The following is a 15,989-nucleotide window of genomic DNA, read 5'->3' on the forward strand; positions in this document are numbered from 1 at the left end:
CCCAAACGGCACCTAAATCTGCTTGTCCCACATAATCTTTTCACCACGAAGCAAACAGAACCGAACAAGAAACACACGAAAAGAAAACATGTATAAACTTTTGAAGGGGTTCAGACGAGGAGACATATTGTAAAAAAACAAAACAAAACTGAAAACAAAGAAAAAAAAAACTGAAAAAGCTCATCCCTACCATGTATGGACAGTGACGTCACACGGCCACGCACATTTCTAGCACATGTTGAGGTATGGAGGACGGCAGGATGTGAGAAATTGAGCCAGTTTTTTTTTTTCTTCATGATTTTGTTCTCATCTTAAATGGGAAAATAAAACCAAAACCTACATTTCTGCTTATCAGTTTATGACCACAAAAGGAAAAAATGTTTGTATTTTAACTTAATGATCTGCATTTTAAAACAAAAATCAGATGACCCCAAAGTTTTCCCACATTACTGGTTTTTGATGAGAAAATCCAATTACCATAACATGCACAGACCCAACCAACATCCTTTGCATAGCACACTGACGTGAGCCAGTGATACAAACTTTTTGCAAGGTGCATTAATTACAGGGATTAAGGCAAAAATAAATTTCAAAGATTTGATAAGACAGTAAAATTTTCACACATTTGGAGGTAGATGGGGATAAAGACGAAAGCACAAGAGACTCCTGGAAGGTGAATCACATAAATCAGAACTGGAAAATAAAGCCAGAACTATCAAGCTGTAACATAAAACAGACACACAAAGTAGGCAGTATTTGTGGATTTTGTATATCTTGAATACAAAAGTTCAAATGTTATATATTGACTTTCAATCATCATATAATCTCCCAGCCACAAAATAACGGTTTCGTATACTGGTTTCTTGTTAATCCTCCTGCAGCATGTGATTTAAATATTCATGTTCAAGAAAAATTTGGTGGTTTGCGTGATGATATATTTGGTAAAATCTGAGCTAAACAGGTAGGCATGGATATATGATACACTTAATCCATGAAATGGCATAATTCATAATTTGCTCTTACAATATCAACAAAAACAAATTATTTGTAACACAATCACAGAAAAATGCGCTAATAAAAAAATTCTGACAATGGCACGTTCAGTTTTCTCATTGAAAGAAAGAAAACATGCTGTCCCTTGTACTTTTGCAAATTACCTGCCTATAGTGTCTGCTCAGTCTAACTATTTTCACTTGGGCTTTTTAGACAAAACCTAAATAAGTTCCATTTCACATTTATTGACAAACAGAAATGGTATTGCACAGACAGCTACACTCAAAGCTCTATACTGCTGGAGCCAGCCCAGTTTGTGTTCTTCAAACCAAATGGCAAGGTGGAAGGGTTAATGATGATGGTGATTATGATGTAAACACATATCAATTTGTGCATCTTCAGTTTTAATACAATGCTGAAAAATAATTACAATCACTCTTTCAGAAAAGAAAAACCCTGATATCCCTCTTCCATTTCAACTATGCCACTGGTGTAGGAACATGAAACCCTTTTTGCAGCAAACCACAGAGCTGAGGTGAACGAGGGGAAGTTCTCTCCCTCTTTCTCAAAACACTGCTCTGGGGTCAGCTTTGCTATGAGGATGAAACAGGAGCAGCCTTTATAAGAAAACATATCATTCGTCCTGTTAGGTGGCCGTTGTGAGAAACTAAGGCTTGCAGCAAATGATTCCAGATGCTCATCGCACAGTGAGAGCAACGCTGATACTGTGGGAAATATGCTGATTGTGTTAGCCCTAACAAAGTGAACCTGCCTCATCTGTCAGCTAAAATCCATGCTCATGTATGGAAAACAGTGCTTTCACTGAATGCAGTGTGTTATCGTCCAACCGAAGATTCTATCTGTAACAGTATTGCTTTAGAATCAGTCTGCGCTGGAGACTTTTCTAATACATGTCTTTGTAGATCTCCTGTAGTAGAGGGTGGAGCGAGGTCTCCGACTCAGTCTTTTTGATCTTTTGGACGAGCTGAGCGTTCTCAGTAACCAACTGCCGAAGATCTGCCATCTTCTGAAGCAGCTTGGGGAAGAGGTAGAGAGAGTCAGAGTGGTTCGCATGGAGGTGAAGGTCCAGGGCCTGGAGGATGCTGTCCTGACTTTGCTCCACCTGCTTCACGTTCATTAGCCCAGGACGATCTAGGAAAACAAAAAGATATTTTACACTAGTCAACCACCCAGAGCTATAATGGTAATACAGATTAAGCAGAGATCAAAAGACATTAAAACCTCTTATGGAGAAAAGAAGTTGGAAGTTTTGACTCTAGTGCATCTGTTCATCTTTGGCTCCACAGGCTACAAAATAGTTACTAAATAAATTTTTCAAGTTTTTGCAAGTCATTGCAATCAGTGCAGATGGTGCATCAGCAGCAACCAAATACACCAGGTTTTTCAGTGGGAACATTTATATTTTCACAGGCAGACTTAGACTTATTTTTTTTCATTCATGGGTTTGATTCTGATAAGAAAATGACAAGTATCTCTGAAAGAATAACGAATTTAATAATTGGAAATTTTAAGAAAAAAACAGCATGTCCAAAAATATCTATACCCTAAAGAATTAATTGAGCATTTTTTGACATTGCAGCAACCAAACACCTTTTATTATTGCATTTTTCCACTGGTAACGGTTCATCTTTTGTGATGAGCTCTATCTCTTTAAGGTTGAAAGGCCTCCTAGACATCACCCTAATCTTCAGCTCTCTTAACAGATTCTCTGCTGGATTCAGGTTGGGACTCTCGGTCTAGTCAGAAATAGAGCTGAAACAATTAATCAGATTATTCTTTATTATTCGATTATTGAAATAATCGTCAACTAATTTTGTAATCAAATAATCATTAACCTGGAGTATACCGACTGTAAAACAATGCCATTTTCTGAAAGAAAACTATACAAAAAATCTACAAATTTTGCATTTAAGAGGAAAAACCTTTCTTCTCTGTAAATATGCTCTATCCAGAACTGCACAAGTATTATAATTTTAGCTTCACCTTGTTGAAATTCTGTAAATAATCTCCTATTAGGCACCTTTGCTATCAAATTGTTAACAGGTTAACCTAAAAAAAATTTTCAACAGATTAATCGATTAACAAATGAAATAATTAGTTGCAGCTTTAGTCAGAAGACACATTAGTAAAGTTAAAAAATGACTTCAAATCTAGATGTGCCACGGGTATGAATACTTTTGGGCTTAAATGCGAACCGTATATCGAGATATAATTTAAAACAATGATGTAGACGCCTACTTTGCACGTCCTCGATACAACTTTCTGTGCAAGAAATCATAACAATAATGGAGCCATTTTAATGTTCTTTTGCCACATCTGTCTCACATTGTCCTCATTCTGTTTCATTAAGATTCAAATGTGAGCTGAAGATGTTAGTAACCAAGAGGAAATGGTGGCTAGTGTCAGAGACAAAAACAGAAGCTAAAACTGGTTTGGGAGAATCTTTTAGCCTAGCACTGCTTTAGCCAAGCTTGGGATCCTCTTCTTTTGAATTTTGATGATGGTATCGCCACCCGCTGGTGTGACAGATGTATTACAGCATTTTGAATAGAATCCCACACAGTGTATATACAACGTTTATTTTTTATTTTTAATGGATGGAAAAATATAATTTAAATAAAATCATTTGCAGCAGCGAAGCTAGGGCCAGAGTGTGATGAATTGTTTTGACATGTCCATAAAAATCCATGGCAGGCTGGCTTAGCTGTAGATCAAATAACGAAGGCTTTGGCATTAGATGCTGAGAATGCTGGATACTTATTTACTTAAAGCGGCAAATCTGTGACGCCATATTAATGCAATACAAACACAATAACATCATGATGGTATGAACAGTTGTGTTTCCCTGTACAGGCATATTTTATACATCCTGGCTGATATACGCGTCAGTCATTTTTGATGTCTTTTCATACTCATGGCAGATACCATTTTCGATTTTCCTTTTTTACATAGTAGCAGAAATGTAAAATCAATTATTCAGAAAAGTCACTGATCTTGCAGCTGATATTTTGGAGCTACACAGGAATCGAGACCAGAGGGATAACGTACCTTTAGCCTAAAATCCTATTTTTTCTCAGCTTGGATTTTATGTTTGTTGAAAGAGCAACTTCAACCAGCCAGCAAATGTCTTGGAGCATACTACAGCTAAACACTGTATGTACCTTTGCAAAACATCCTGATAAACTGAAGTCAACTCTCAAGTCTGAGAAAGTAAAGTTGATTCAACTTTAAACTTTTTGGTATAGCTGCATCAAAAGTATAACACTGAAACCAAGGTATGTTGCCGATATGTAGCTAATAGCAGGTTGTAGTGTGTATGCACCAGAAATCTGTGTTGTGATCCAGCAGAGTGTTCTTGAAATTAAACCCCATAAACCTTCACTGACTGGGCTACGAACTGTTGTTGCATTTATTCTTACAAGGACAGAGAACACTAATGGGCAAAGCTGTACAGCCAACACATAGACACAGCACAAATACATCTAAGAGGAAGCCTGGAAGTGGTTTAGGTCATTCAGGGTGAATGTTACTGTAATTTGCCATACTAAGGCTCTTCGTTGACTTTATAAACAACAGCTGCCTTACTCAACAACAACATATCCGGGAACCCAGTTGACGGCTTGCCACCAAAGAGACAGAAGAGGGACCACAGCAAAGTATGGCAAAGTCGAAAGTTTCGGACTGTCTGAAACTTGTAAAAATGCCAACATCCTGGCCAACAACCGCTGTACTGTACTAAGAATCAGTGTTTTATTAGGGAACAATATGGGGGCATACTCAAACTCTTGAAACGGATGTTAATATTGGTTGGGGGTGAAGGGAACAATTAGAGGAACTTTAACATTTGAAATGTGATACATTTTTTTATATAAGCAAAGATAAGATATTTGAGAGGCTTAAATCCACCAGTCTGCAACTAGAAACCAAATACAGCACCTTCCAAAATTATTCACACTCCTTAAATATAAATGTAACATAAACAACCTCAGAAGTTATTGTCTTTTAACAGGATTTTATGTTGTAGACCAACACATAGTAGTGCATAATTGTGAAGTAAAAGGAAAAAAAGAACAAATAGTTCTCAAATTCTTTTACAAATAAAAATCTGAATATTGTGGCATCCAAGTGTATTCATCCACTTTACTCTGATACCCCTAAATAAAATCCCCTGTGAAGCCCTCAGATGTTTGTTAGAGAGAACATCAGTGAACAAAAAGCATCATGAAGACCAAGGAACACAGCAGACAGGTCAGTGAGAAGGTTGTGGAGACGTTTAAAGCAGGATTAGGTTATAAAACAATATCACAAACCTTGGACACCTAAGGGAGCAACGTTCAATTCATGAGAAGAGTATGACACAACCGCAAACCTACAAAGACATGACTGTAAACCTATACTAACAGGCCAGAAAACAGTGCTGGTAGCATAATGCTTCTCTCAAGCACTATTTTGTGTTGGTCTGTTGCATAAAATCCGACGAAAATACATCGGATGTATGTGATTATAAAGTGCCAAACATGACAAAGTTCATTGACTAAGGTAATTCAGACTCTTGGATGTAAGATTTAAGGCAGACATGGTTGGAAATATAAATTATTTTAGGAAAAATGTGTTTAAATCATTTAAAAGACATTTGAAGTCTTGTAGAAAACTATTAACACACAGCAGTTGTTTATACTTTACCCATAAACCCCTCAGGCTCACCTCCACAGAGAATAATGGCAGCAACAAACAGGGCCAGGTCACTGTCATCCAACTCCAGAGCATTGAACTTGACAGCAAACTCAAACTTTGGCTCCATGATCTCACTGAAGGGCTTCCTTAAACTGCGCAGAAACTCTCTCGTCACAAAACCTTTCCCATTGGCCACCAAAAGCCCATCCTTGTTCATAAGAGACGGCAGCATGGCAAAAATAGCCTCGTGAACACCATATTTCAGCAACGTCACCTGTGGAGAGCAACAGACAAGAGTCCATTTGCGCTTTCGGCACATCCAAAAACAGGCCTGCTTGTTTGTGCAACAAAGGGACGAAGCAGTGACTCACCTGGTCATTAAGGTAGAGGTCCACAAACCCTGGAATGCACTTGGCAAACTCGGTGAGCTCTCGCACCGTCTCCACCGTGGTGCACTGACAGCGATAGAACACATGAACTCCAATCTCCTTGGTCAGGGGGGCACCTGGAACCAGCTGGCTCCACACTAACCCGCTTTCCGCTTTCCAGAGCGTGTCCATGTCGTAGATCACAAACGGCTGTCATAAAAGACAAAAACAACTTCAGAACTCATCCCTAACAATACCGTTTAGAGCAAGGCTTTGGCTAGTTCATTATTTATGGATAGGAAACACTTTGGAAAGAAACATTAATGCAAGAATTATGCACCTACATTGATATTACTCGTTTAGAGTCTTTTCTTTTTTTAGACAAAACATTGATCATTTTTTATTTGAGCATTGTCTATTAAGCATACAGTTCTATGCAATGCCATTTATAATAATAATTAAAAAAGACTCCAATCTTAATCTTCTCAGTAATTACAATATTTCTAAGTTCACAGCTTTAGCGTTTCATCCTGGGATTGAAGACAAATATTATGTAAAATCACAGCCTCAAACCATCCAGAGAACAAAAAAAATGTTATTCCACTGTGTGAAAACTCACAAGTTAAAATAAAACTGGTCTTTCCTATGGACATTTTAACAATAAACCTAATTAATATTACTCTACTTCCTATGTAGGATGACTTTTCTATGATTTCCTTTATTAGTTAACTCACTTACTCTGACATGAATCATTTTACTAACTTCGCACAATATACAATTTACTATTTTTATGTCCTTTCCAGTTTTTGTCACTACCTCTAAGCCAGTCTATGGCACTCCAAATGATCACAACATCACATATCTGGATATGTGGAGGAAACGAGGAAAGTCTGCTTAGAATTCCCACATTTCACTTCTCCTAGCTTAAATTTCAGATTTATCTACATTTAATAGTTTCAAAAGAATACTTAATGAATTTAATGGAGATATTTACAAAGGGGCATAAATGTATGTACAGGTCCTTCTCAAAATATTAGCATATTGTGATAAAGTTCATTATTTTCCATAATGTAATGATGAAAATTTAACATTCATATATTTTAGATTCATTGCACACTAACTGAAATATTTCAGGTCTTTTATTGTCTTAATACGGATGATTTTGGCATACAGCTCATGAAAACCCAAAATTCCTATCTCACAAAATTAGCATATTTCATTCGACCAATAAAAGAAAAGTGTTTTTAATACAAAAAACGTCAACCTTCAAATAATCATGTACAGTTATGCACTCAATACTTGGTCGGGAATCCTTTTGCAGAAATGACTGCTTCAATGCGGCGTGGCATGGAGGCAATCAGCCTGTGGCACTGCTGAGGTCTTATGGAGGCCCAGGATGCTTCGATAGCGGCCTTTAGCTCATCCAGAGTGTCGGGTCTTGAGTCTCTCAACGTTCTCTTCACAATATCCCACAGATTCTCTATGGGGTTCAGGTCAGGAGAGTTGGCAGGCCAATTGAGCACAGTGATACCATGGTCAGTAAACCATTTACCAGTGGTTTTGGCACTGTGAGCAGGTGCCAGGTCGTGCTGAAAAATGAAATCTTCATCTCCATAAAGCTTTTCAGCAGATGGAAGCATGAAGTGCTCCAAAATCTCCTGATAGCTAGCTGCATTGACCCTGCCCTTGATAAAACACAGTGGACCAACACCAGCAGCTGACACGGCACCCCAGACCATTACTGACTGTGGGTACTTGACACTGGACTTCTGGCATTTTGGCATTTCCTTCTCCCCAGTCTTCCTCCAGACTCTGGCACCTTGATTTCTGAATGACATGCAGAATTTGCTTTCATCCGAAAAAAGTACTTTGGACCACTGAGCAACAGTCCAGTGCTGCTTCTCTGTAGCCCAGGTCAGGCGCTTCTGCCGCTGTTTCTGGTTCAAAAGTGGCTTGACCTGGGGAATGCGGCACCTGTAGCCCATTTCCTGCACACGCCTGTGCACGGTGGCTCTGGATGTTTCTACTCCAGACTCAGTCCACTGCTTCCACAGGTCCCCCAAGGTCTGGAATCGGCCCTTCTCCACAATCTTCCTCAGGGTCCGGTCACCTCTTCTCGTTGTGCAGCGTTTTCTGCCACACTTTTTCCTTCCCACAGATTTCCCACTGAGGTGCCTTGATACAGCACTCTGGGAACAGCCTATTGGTTCAGAAATTTCTTTCTGTGTCTTACCCTCTTGCTTGAGGTGTCAATAGTGGCCTTCTGGACAGCAGTCAGGTCGGCAGTCTTACCCATGATTGGGGTTTTGAGTGATGAACCAGGCTGGGAGTTTTAAAGGCCTCAGGAATCTTTTGCAGGTGTTTAGAGTTAACTCGTTGATTCAGATGATTAGGTTCATAGCTCGTTTAGAGACCCTTTTAATGATATGCTAATTTTGTGAGATAGGAATTTTGGGTTTTCATGAGCTGTATGCCACAATCATCCGTATTAAGACAATAAAAGACCTGAAATATTTCAGTTAGTGTGCAATGAATCTAAAATATATGAATGTTAAATTTTCATCATGACATTATGGAAAATAATGAACTTTATCACAATATGTTAATATTTTGAGAAGGACCTGTATGTATTGCTGGTCCCAGCCATGGATGGAGAACAAGGACTGAACTACACAGAGAACAAAAGGGACTGGTAAAAACTCTCAATCCCAGGATGCACTGTATTAGCCCATTTTCATGACAGCTCAGAGGAAGGAGGAGTCACAGAAAACAGCATTCGAAACCGCAGCTCTGCGTTTCTGACGCGCATGCCAGTCCGAGGAGATGCTCGCCTCAGCCACTAGACCGACAGCGGCTGCCACGTCTTCTCTAATCATCAGACTTGCTGAAGTCAACGTCTGGACAGAGATAATTAGTTTAGGATGAAACAATCTAAATATAGTTTATTTTACTGTGTTTTGCTTTGTTTGTGGTGCTTAACTGCTTCAGTGCCAACAGGCATCTCGGTAGTCCATGGCTCCATTAAATCAGCCACTGTGATGGCTAATTAACACAATATTTAGAATCAATTGTCCAAAATCTCAGCGACTTCTAATTCAGCAAATACTTTTTGAAACATTATTTATTAAAATAGTGTTTTATTTTCCTTATTGGTGTCTTTTCATTCTTTTTTGTGTCTTTTTACTATTTTTTTCCCACATTTTATTAGTTTTCTTTTCATTTTTACTTGGTAGTTTAGTGGAATGTTACTAGTATAGTTAGAGTTTGTTGACAGAAGTATTTTTAACTTGAAGTTTATTCATTCTGTTATTGATTCTTGTATTTGGAGAGAAGATTTTTGTGTTTTTTTCTGTATATGGGCGCAGGGCTTGCTGTACAGATGGATGGATAGTTGTGCAGATGGAGAAACTTTAGCTGCGATTGAATTGAATGTGTTTTCTAGATAAAACAACAACATACTGCGGTGCTGCTGGTTTTGCCGGTCAATATGCTGCGGGCCCTCTTCTTGGTCATACTGAGGTTCTTCAGGTAGGCTGTGTTAACTTGTTTGGCCAATGTCTTTAGGTCGGAGCCACCCGGTTTGCTGAGGTTTAGCTCCTCTGCGAGGAGGCCCGCCACCAGCTTCTTTCTCTCCGCCTCAGGCATGCGTCCATATCGGATCGCTGGAAAAACACGCACAGGTGAACACGACTTGTGTTGAGTTAACATTCCAGTTACAAATCAATCATGACTTCAGGTTTTGGTTAAGAAAATAAAGAAAGTATTAAAAGAGAAATCCAGAAACATAAGAGAAGACAAAAGAGGAAGTACAAATTTTGTCAATTATATTTTTTAAAATCAAAGCACATATGAAATAAATGTTTTAAGTCTTAGACGCATGAAAATAGTTCTTGTTATTTATGCTTGAAAGCAAGAACTCTTTCGCTCTCACCATCATGGGACATTCCCAAAGACAGGCACTTCTGGAAACGACAATATTGGCACTTGTTGCGATTCTTTTTCTGAATCTTGCAAGAACGCTCACAGCGATCATATTCCAGTTTCATCCGCACGGTTCGCCGAAAAAATCCCTGATTCAGAAACGATGCAACTGGTTTAATAATGACTGTTTTCTGCACAAAAAACATTGTTGTCGATATTTACATCCTCTCAATGTCTTCTGCTGAGACAGCTAAACTGTTACCTTACAGCCTTCACAGGCATGTACTCCGTAATGGAAGCCAGACGCCTTGTCCCCACAGACCTTACACTCCACGCTGATCCCAGGACCTGCGCTGTCTTCTCGGCCAAGACGAAGCTGCTCTGATAGTGACGGCGAAGACGTGTGGGAAAGGTCTGCAATTTTTAAAAAAGCAGGAATATTATTGCTCATGAATTTTGTTTCGGTCTATATTTTGTGCATTCCTCTTTTTACCTGTATAGCTTGATGATGCACTCTTGTTCTCTCTGTTGTGACCGCTGTCCTGATTTTCACGCTCTTTCTGTTTTTTCTTCTCTTCCTTTTTCAGACCTCTGGAAGGAAGCACTTCCCCCATCTCCTCCTTGTCCTCCTCATCTTCATTCTCTCTGGTCTTTACTTCTTGGAGGTCGGTCGTCTCCGAAACGCTGGCGGCCCCGCAGCTGTCCGAGCCCGCCGACTCTACCTCCGGAGGCGTCCACCCGACGTCAGCCTTGCCCTGAGGAGACCCGGCCTCGCAGTAGCCATTCACTCTGCTGTGCTGCTCTGTCGCCGTTTGTTGAAACCCGTCCATGGTTCCTGTTGAAGCTGACCCAGCGGCTCATCTCATGTCACGTAGCCATCATAGCTGGACTTTCTAAAAACAAAGTTACTTGTTATATATCAGTATAAAAAATAAACATATATATATGTAGCATGTGGGCGATATCCGGAGCAAGAATGAACACCTGCCAACATTTAATTGGCTCCACATGCCTGTGTATATACAAGCATGCAGTCTAGCATTTGCCATCTTAAAATGCTTTTAGTAGACTTGTAATATCTCATTATTTATTTAAAGGTGTCTGTGTATTGCTACTGTTTTTGTTTTTTAAAGAGCCAAGGAATTACATTGCACTTACATCTACATTTGCTGAGTAATTAAAAGACACAAACAAGGGCTTCGCCACATAAGCTTGAAATATCTTAATAACAGCATGAGTCAAAACTATAAAGGGGGCAGGTCTCAAAACTAAAATAGGTTTCCATCATACTTCTAGTAGTTTAAAATCCTTTAAACAAGATGCCAGAGAAAGCGTTGGAGTGACCACAGTTATCTGGGTGTGAGTCCCTCCCCCACCTATTGCTGCAGACTGCCAATCAAAGGATGTTCCTACACTTTCCCTCAGTTACAAGAAGATATTTGTTTTGAAATATCACTCTCATTAAGGTAATGCTATTAAGCTTAGAGCGGCATGTCTGTCAAGCAGACAACAGCAGGCTGGTTACCCGAGCCGGGAGGCTAACTGGTTAACCAGTTACTATTACCTTGTTTTACCTTATAAAGCAGGAGATGAAAAAGGAACCATTTTCTACACAATACTTGAAGACTACTAACCAAATTTAGCATGTTTATTTTAAATTTTTTACTTAAGTCTATATATGACAATCACAATAGCAGAAAAAGGCTTATTTTTCTGCATATTTAATCATTTTAGAGGCAGCCTGGGCAATTGTTGCTTTTCTGGTCAAAATAAAATGGTAAGTGGACTGAACTTATATAGCACCTTTCCAGTTATACGGACCACTCAAAGCGCTTTACACTCACCCAAATGCACTCACTAACGCTCACACGCTGGAATCGAAACCACAACCTTCTGATTGCAAGATGACTACTCTTCCTACTGAGCTACAGTCGCCTAAAAAAGAAATCCAATCATTTACTACAACATTTTATTAGATTTCTGTGTAAATACCATGAGAGCGGGGCATTTTTACTCAAGGTTTTATCGTAAGAATCTCAAAACAGCCCATAACTACAGGTGCAACTTTTCCATGATATTATTAGTTATTAAATTAAAAAAGTGAGTTTCATTAGTAAGAGGGATATATTATGGTTTACGCCTTGCAGCTAAAGGAAACCCTGAATTTCATAGTTTCTCAGAAAACTTGAGTATTACATAGGCCAATAAAAAAGTTTCTTTTGATACAGAAAAAAAAGTTAAAAGTATGTTCACGTACTGAACAGAATAGGCACTGAGTGCTTGGTTGGGGCCACTTATTATATGAATTACTCCATAAATGCAGTATGGCATGGGGGCGATCAGGCTGTGGCTCTGCTGAAGTTTTAAGAAAGTCCAGATTTAATCACTGGTCTTAATACCCCATAGATTCTTTGTGAGGATTAGGTCAGGTGAGTTTCCTAACCAATAAAGCACTGTTATAACACAGTTTTTAAAGCAGCTAGGTGTACTGGGCATTGTGGGCAGGTGGCACGTCCTGCTCAAAGAAAATCAGTCCTTTCATAAAGCTTGTCAGCAGAGGAAAGAATAAAGCGCTACAAAATTTCCTGATAAACTGCTGCTCTGAGGGTCAACTCCAGCAGATTGCATGGCTCTCCAAATTATCACTGACTGCGGAAACTTCAAAAAACTTGAATTCTGAACTTCTCCATTTTGCTTTCTCCAGACACTGGGGCCTTGATTTCCAAATGAAATCCAAACTCTGCTTTCATCTGAATAATGAAATTTGGACCACTGAACAACAGGCTAGTTATTTTTCCCTTCAGTCCAGGTAAGACACCGCTGTCTGGTTCAGAAGTGGCTAAACAAAAGGAATAAGACAGCTGTAGCTCATGTTCTGGATACATCTGCGTGTGGTGGCTCTGACTCCCGCTGTAGTCCATGCCTTGTGAATCTCCCCCAAACTATGAAATAGGCGTTGATTCAAAATCCCCTCTAAAGACTGTGGTTATAATTATAGCCTGTCCACCTTTTGCTACTACTTTTTCCTGCCACTCAACTTTGCAGCTTACCCTCCTTGTAGTAGGTGTCAATGACTGCTGGACCACTATCGAGTGATTATGTACTGCATAACTAACAAGGGACAGCCCCGGTCTATAAATCTTGTAATATCAGCAAACCCACCAGTTTTCTGCATCCTGAACGTGTTTTATTTCCCCCTGTCTAAAAGCTTGTTCTCTCTGCTGCTGCATGCTGAGATCTGTATTATTGTTTGCCTCAGCTGCTTGGCAGGGTGCACAGTGTGCCTTTGAGCTGCTTTAAGGGGAAAGGGTGCATGCACCATGTACACACTGCTCAGCACTTATGGCAGGAGGAGGCGGTGAACAGAAGGCTTTAAGGGGAGGTGGGGGGGGGGGGGTTGTAATATTTTTACCCCGGGGCCCTCTAGCGGATTAATCCATCCGTAAATGCAGTTTTTAAGCCGTGATTGAAAAACACTTCGTTTATTATAGGTTAATAGACACGGCTGATACACTGTGGTTTAACGCCGAACAGAAGCTAAAACTGTGTTTTTTGTCAGGTTTCCAGGAACAAAACACCGGGAGGGTGCAGGGTAGTCCGTCAGACAACCTGTCACACTGGTTCTCGGAAGTATTTGCTAACTTTCTGAGGACTGAGTCACTACCACGATTGTAATTGGATACAAGCAACGGAGAAATGGAAATAAAACAGTTAAAAAGACGAACAAGACTGCCGTCGAACTTAAAAACAACAAAAACAACAAAAACTACTAGAACTAGTCTCAAAGTCTGCTTATGTTAGCAATCTCAGCTAGTTAGCTCCTAACCTTGATATTGACTGGGTAATATTAGCTAGCTGCTAGCTCCCTCACATTCCGCTGTGGTAAATAACATTTTCTGGCTACCGTGTTAGCTTACCTCTTCCTCTTTAGCTCCGCTGGTTCAAGGGATGTTCCCGCTACGAGAGCCAGCTAAAACAAGCCAGCAGGGGAAACACTGTTGGTCCTGGGATCGATCGGCTGTTGACAAGTTGTTTGAAGTCACCAGCGGGCTAATGAACAGAAGCTAACATCAGACAGCTAACTAACATAAACTTAGACAGAGTCAGGCTTTCGTGTTTCAGCCGGGAGGATTAAACGTAAAGGTGAAAAAAACTATGTTTACTACTATATCATATGTAAATAAGTAAAGTTATATGACAATCCCTCCCTCTGTCTTTCGCTGTCTGTCGCTCATAGCTTTCCTTCACTCTGCTTTCCTTTGCCCTGCTTCACACCTTCTCCTCCTCCTCCTCCTCCTGTCACATGTCTAGGCACAGAGCGCCACACTGGTTCAAGCAAACACTACCGTGAGAGCTCACTGAACGACTCAAAAGCCTTTCAGTATTTTCCGAAGAAATTAAATCATAAAATCAGACAGGAAAAATCACATAAAACAATCCGGACAAACATAACGCAAGCTCTATTTGAAAAACATTTCTCTTACGAGAAATATGAGGAACAAAATGAGCCATCTATTTGTTATTTCTGCTTCAATTCTGCAGAGATGGATGCTCCGATTGGATAATATTCAAAGACATAACTTTCAGTTATTTTTAAACAGGTTTTTTAGAGAACATTAAACAACAAAATGCATAATAAAGACCAAGGATAATGGGGAAAAGGTTTGGAGACGCTTTGAGTAGAGTTAATTTATCTCAGCTAAGATTGTCCATCTCACTAAAAGGAAAGAATATGGCACAATTGCATATCTACCCACTTAAACTAACAGCCTGGGCAGAGAATCAGCCAACAGGCCCATGGTAACTTTGGGGGAGCTGCAGAGGTTCACACCTCAGAGAGTTCTGTTGAGAGGACAACTATAAGCTGTGTACTCCCAAGGGAACGTTTTGACACATGGTGATGGCAGTATTATGCCATCACCATGATGGCATAATCATGTACCTGCTTTTATTCAGCAGGTACAGAGATGCTGATAAAAGAGAATTGAATGATGAAAGGAGTTAAATAAAAAACTATCCTGGAAGAAAATTTGTAAGAGGCTCCAAAAGACTTCAGACTGGGTGGGAGGATCAACCTTCAGCAAACAGATCTATATTGCAAAGAAGTAAGGTAAAAAATGTCAATTTCTACAGTTGATAAAGCTGGTAGAGACATACCGCAAGGACCTGCAGCTGTAATAGTAGTGAAATGTGGTTTTTAAAAGGGTTGTCTGAGGGTGGCTGAACAGAAAATCCCAATAAAATACACTGAAACTGGTGGCTGTAACACAACAAAATGGGAAATAAAAGTTTTGAGTTATAATTACACAATTAATTGTCGCTTAATATAAATGTTTTTATTTTAACCTTCTTGAAATTCATTTTTATTTTACAAATCTTTTTAAATCATTATCACAGAAACTAATTTATAAAATTAGTAGTATGAAATCAGTATGTAATATAAATGTACTTTAAAATGAAAGCCATATCTAGCTCTTCTTGGCATTTTATGTATTTTTGTCAGGTTCCTCTAAAAAGATTCTTTATAGTTTCCTAAAATAAATAAAACAGATTTTCTTCAATCCAATCCCAAACCTGTGACTTTATTTAAAAAGAGAAACAGTCATGAATCAAATCATGAGAGTTGGACTAAAGGGCCTTGCTGAAGCATGTTCAGCAGAAATGGAAGTCTTGGGCCTTTGTGGGACTGATCCTTCAAGTTCGGCACAGTTTTTCCTCTGAAATTTGTCTTATTTATACAAACTCGGCTGCTCAGCCATTTTCAGATCTCTTGTCTTAATCTTTTGGGTACAAGTCAGGGCATGGTTTGAGAGTTGGGTGCACACTAGTGGGAATAATGTAAATACATTAAAGGCATTTTAACACAGATGTAACAAAAACATTTTGTTTTTACTTGTATAGTTGATTGTATAATTCAGGACACATTGTATTGTAAATTTCTCTAATGTTTTGGCACTAATGCAGCAAAATAAACCCAAGCCATGTTGGATCCACAGTAAATTGTATCCTGAT

At 39.3% G+C, this 15,989-nt stretch overlaps 1 protein-coding gene across 1 annotated transcript; it reads right to left on the reverse strand.

Annotated features, from left to right (window-relative positions):
• Positions 1-750: 750 nt before the first annotated feature.
• Positions 751-14,260, reverse strand: ppardb (peroxisome proliferator-activated receptor delta b). Its single transcript, XM_047364303.1, has 8 exons — positions 13,895-14,260; positions 10,471-10,870; positions 10,240-10,391; positions 9,988-10,126; positions 9,516-9,718; positions 6,060-6,266; positions 5,719-5,962; positions 751-2,145 (listed from the first exon to the last, which is right to left on the reverse strand). Exons 2-8 carry the CDS (start codon positions 10,805-10,807, stop codon positions 1,898-1,900), a joined length of 1,530 nt encoding a protein of 509 aa, XP_047220259.1. The 5' UTR covers positions 10,808-10,870; positions 13,895-14,260; the 3' UTR covers positions 751-1,897.
• Positions 14,261-15,989: the final 1,729 nt, after the last annotated feature.

Source organism: Girardinichthys multiradiatus, chromosome 1 (genome assembly GCF_021462225.1).
Source record: "Girardinichthys multiradiatus isolate DD_20200921_A chromosome 1, DD_fGirMul_XY1, whole genome shotgun sequence".
NCBI lineage: Eukaryota > Metazoa > Chordata > Actinopteri > Cyprinodontiformes > Goodeidae > Girardinichthys > Girardinichthys multiradiatus.

Coding starts and splice junctions, on each gene's coding strand:
- ppardb (XM_047364303.1), bottom strand. CDS start 10,807: ATGGACGGGTTTCAACAAACGGCGACAGAGCAGCACAGCAGAGTGAAT. Junction 10,127..10,239: donor ATGCCTGTGAAGGCTGTAAG/GTAACAGTTTAG, acceptor TTTCTGAATCAG/GGATTTTTTCGGCGAACCGT. Junction 6,267..9,515: donor GCAAAACCAGCAGCACCGCA/GTATGTTGTTGT, acceptor CTTTTATGACAG/CCGTTTGTGATCTACGACAT.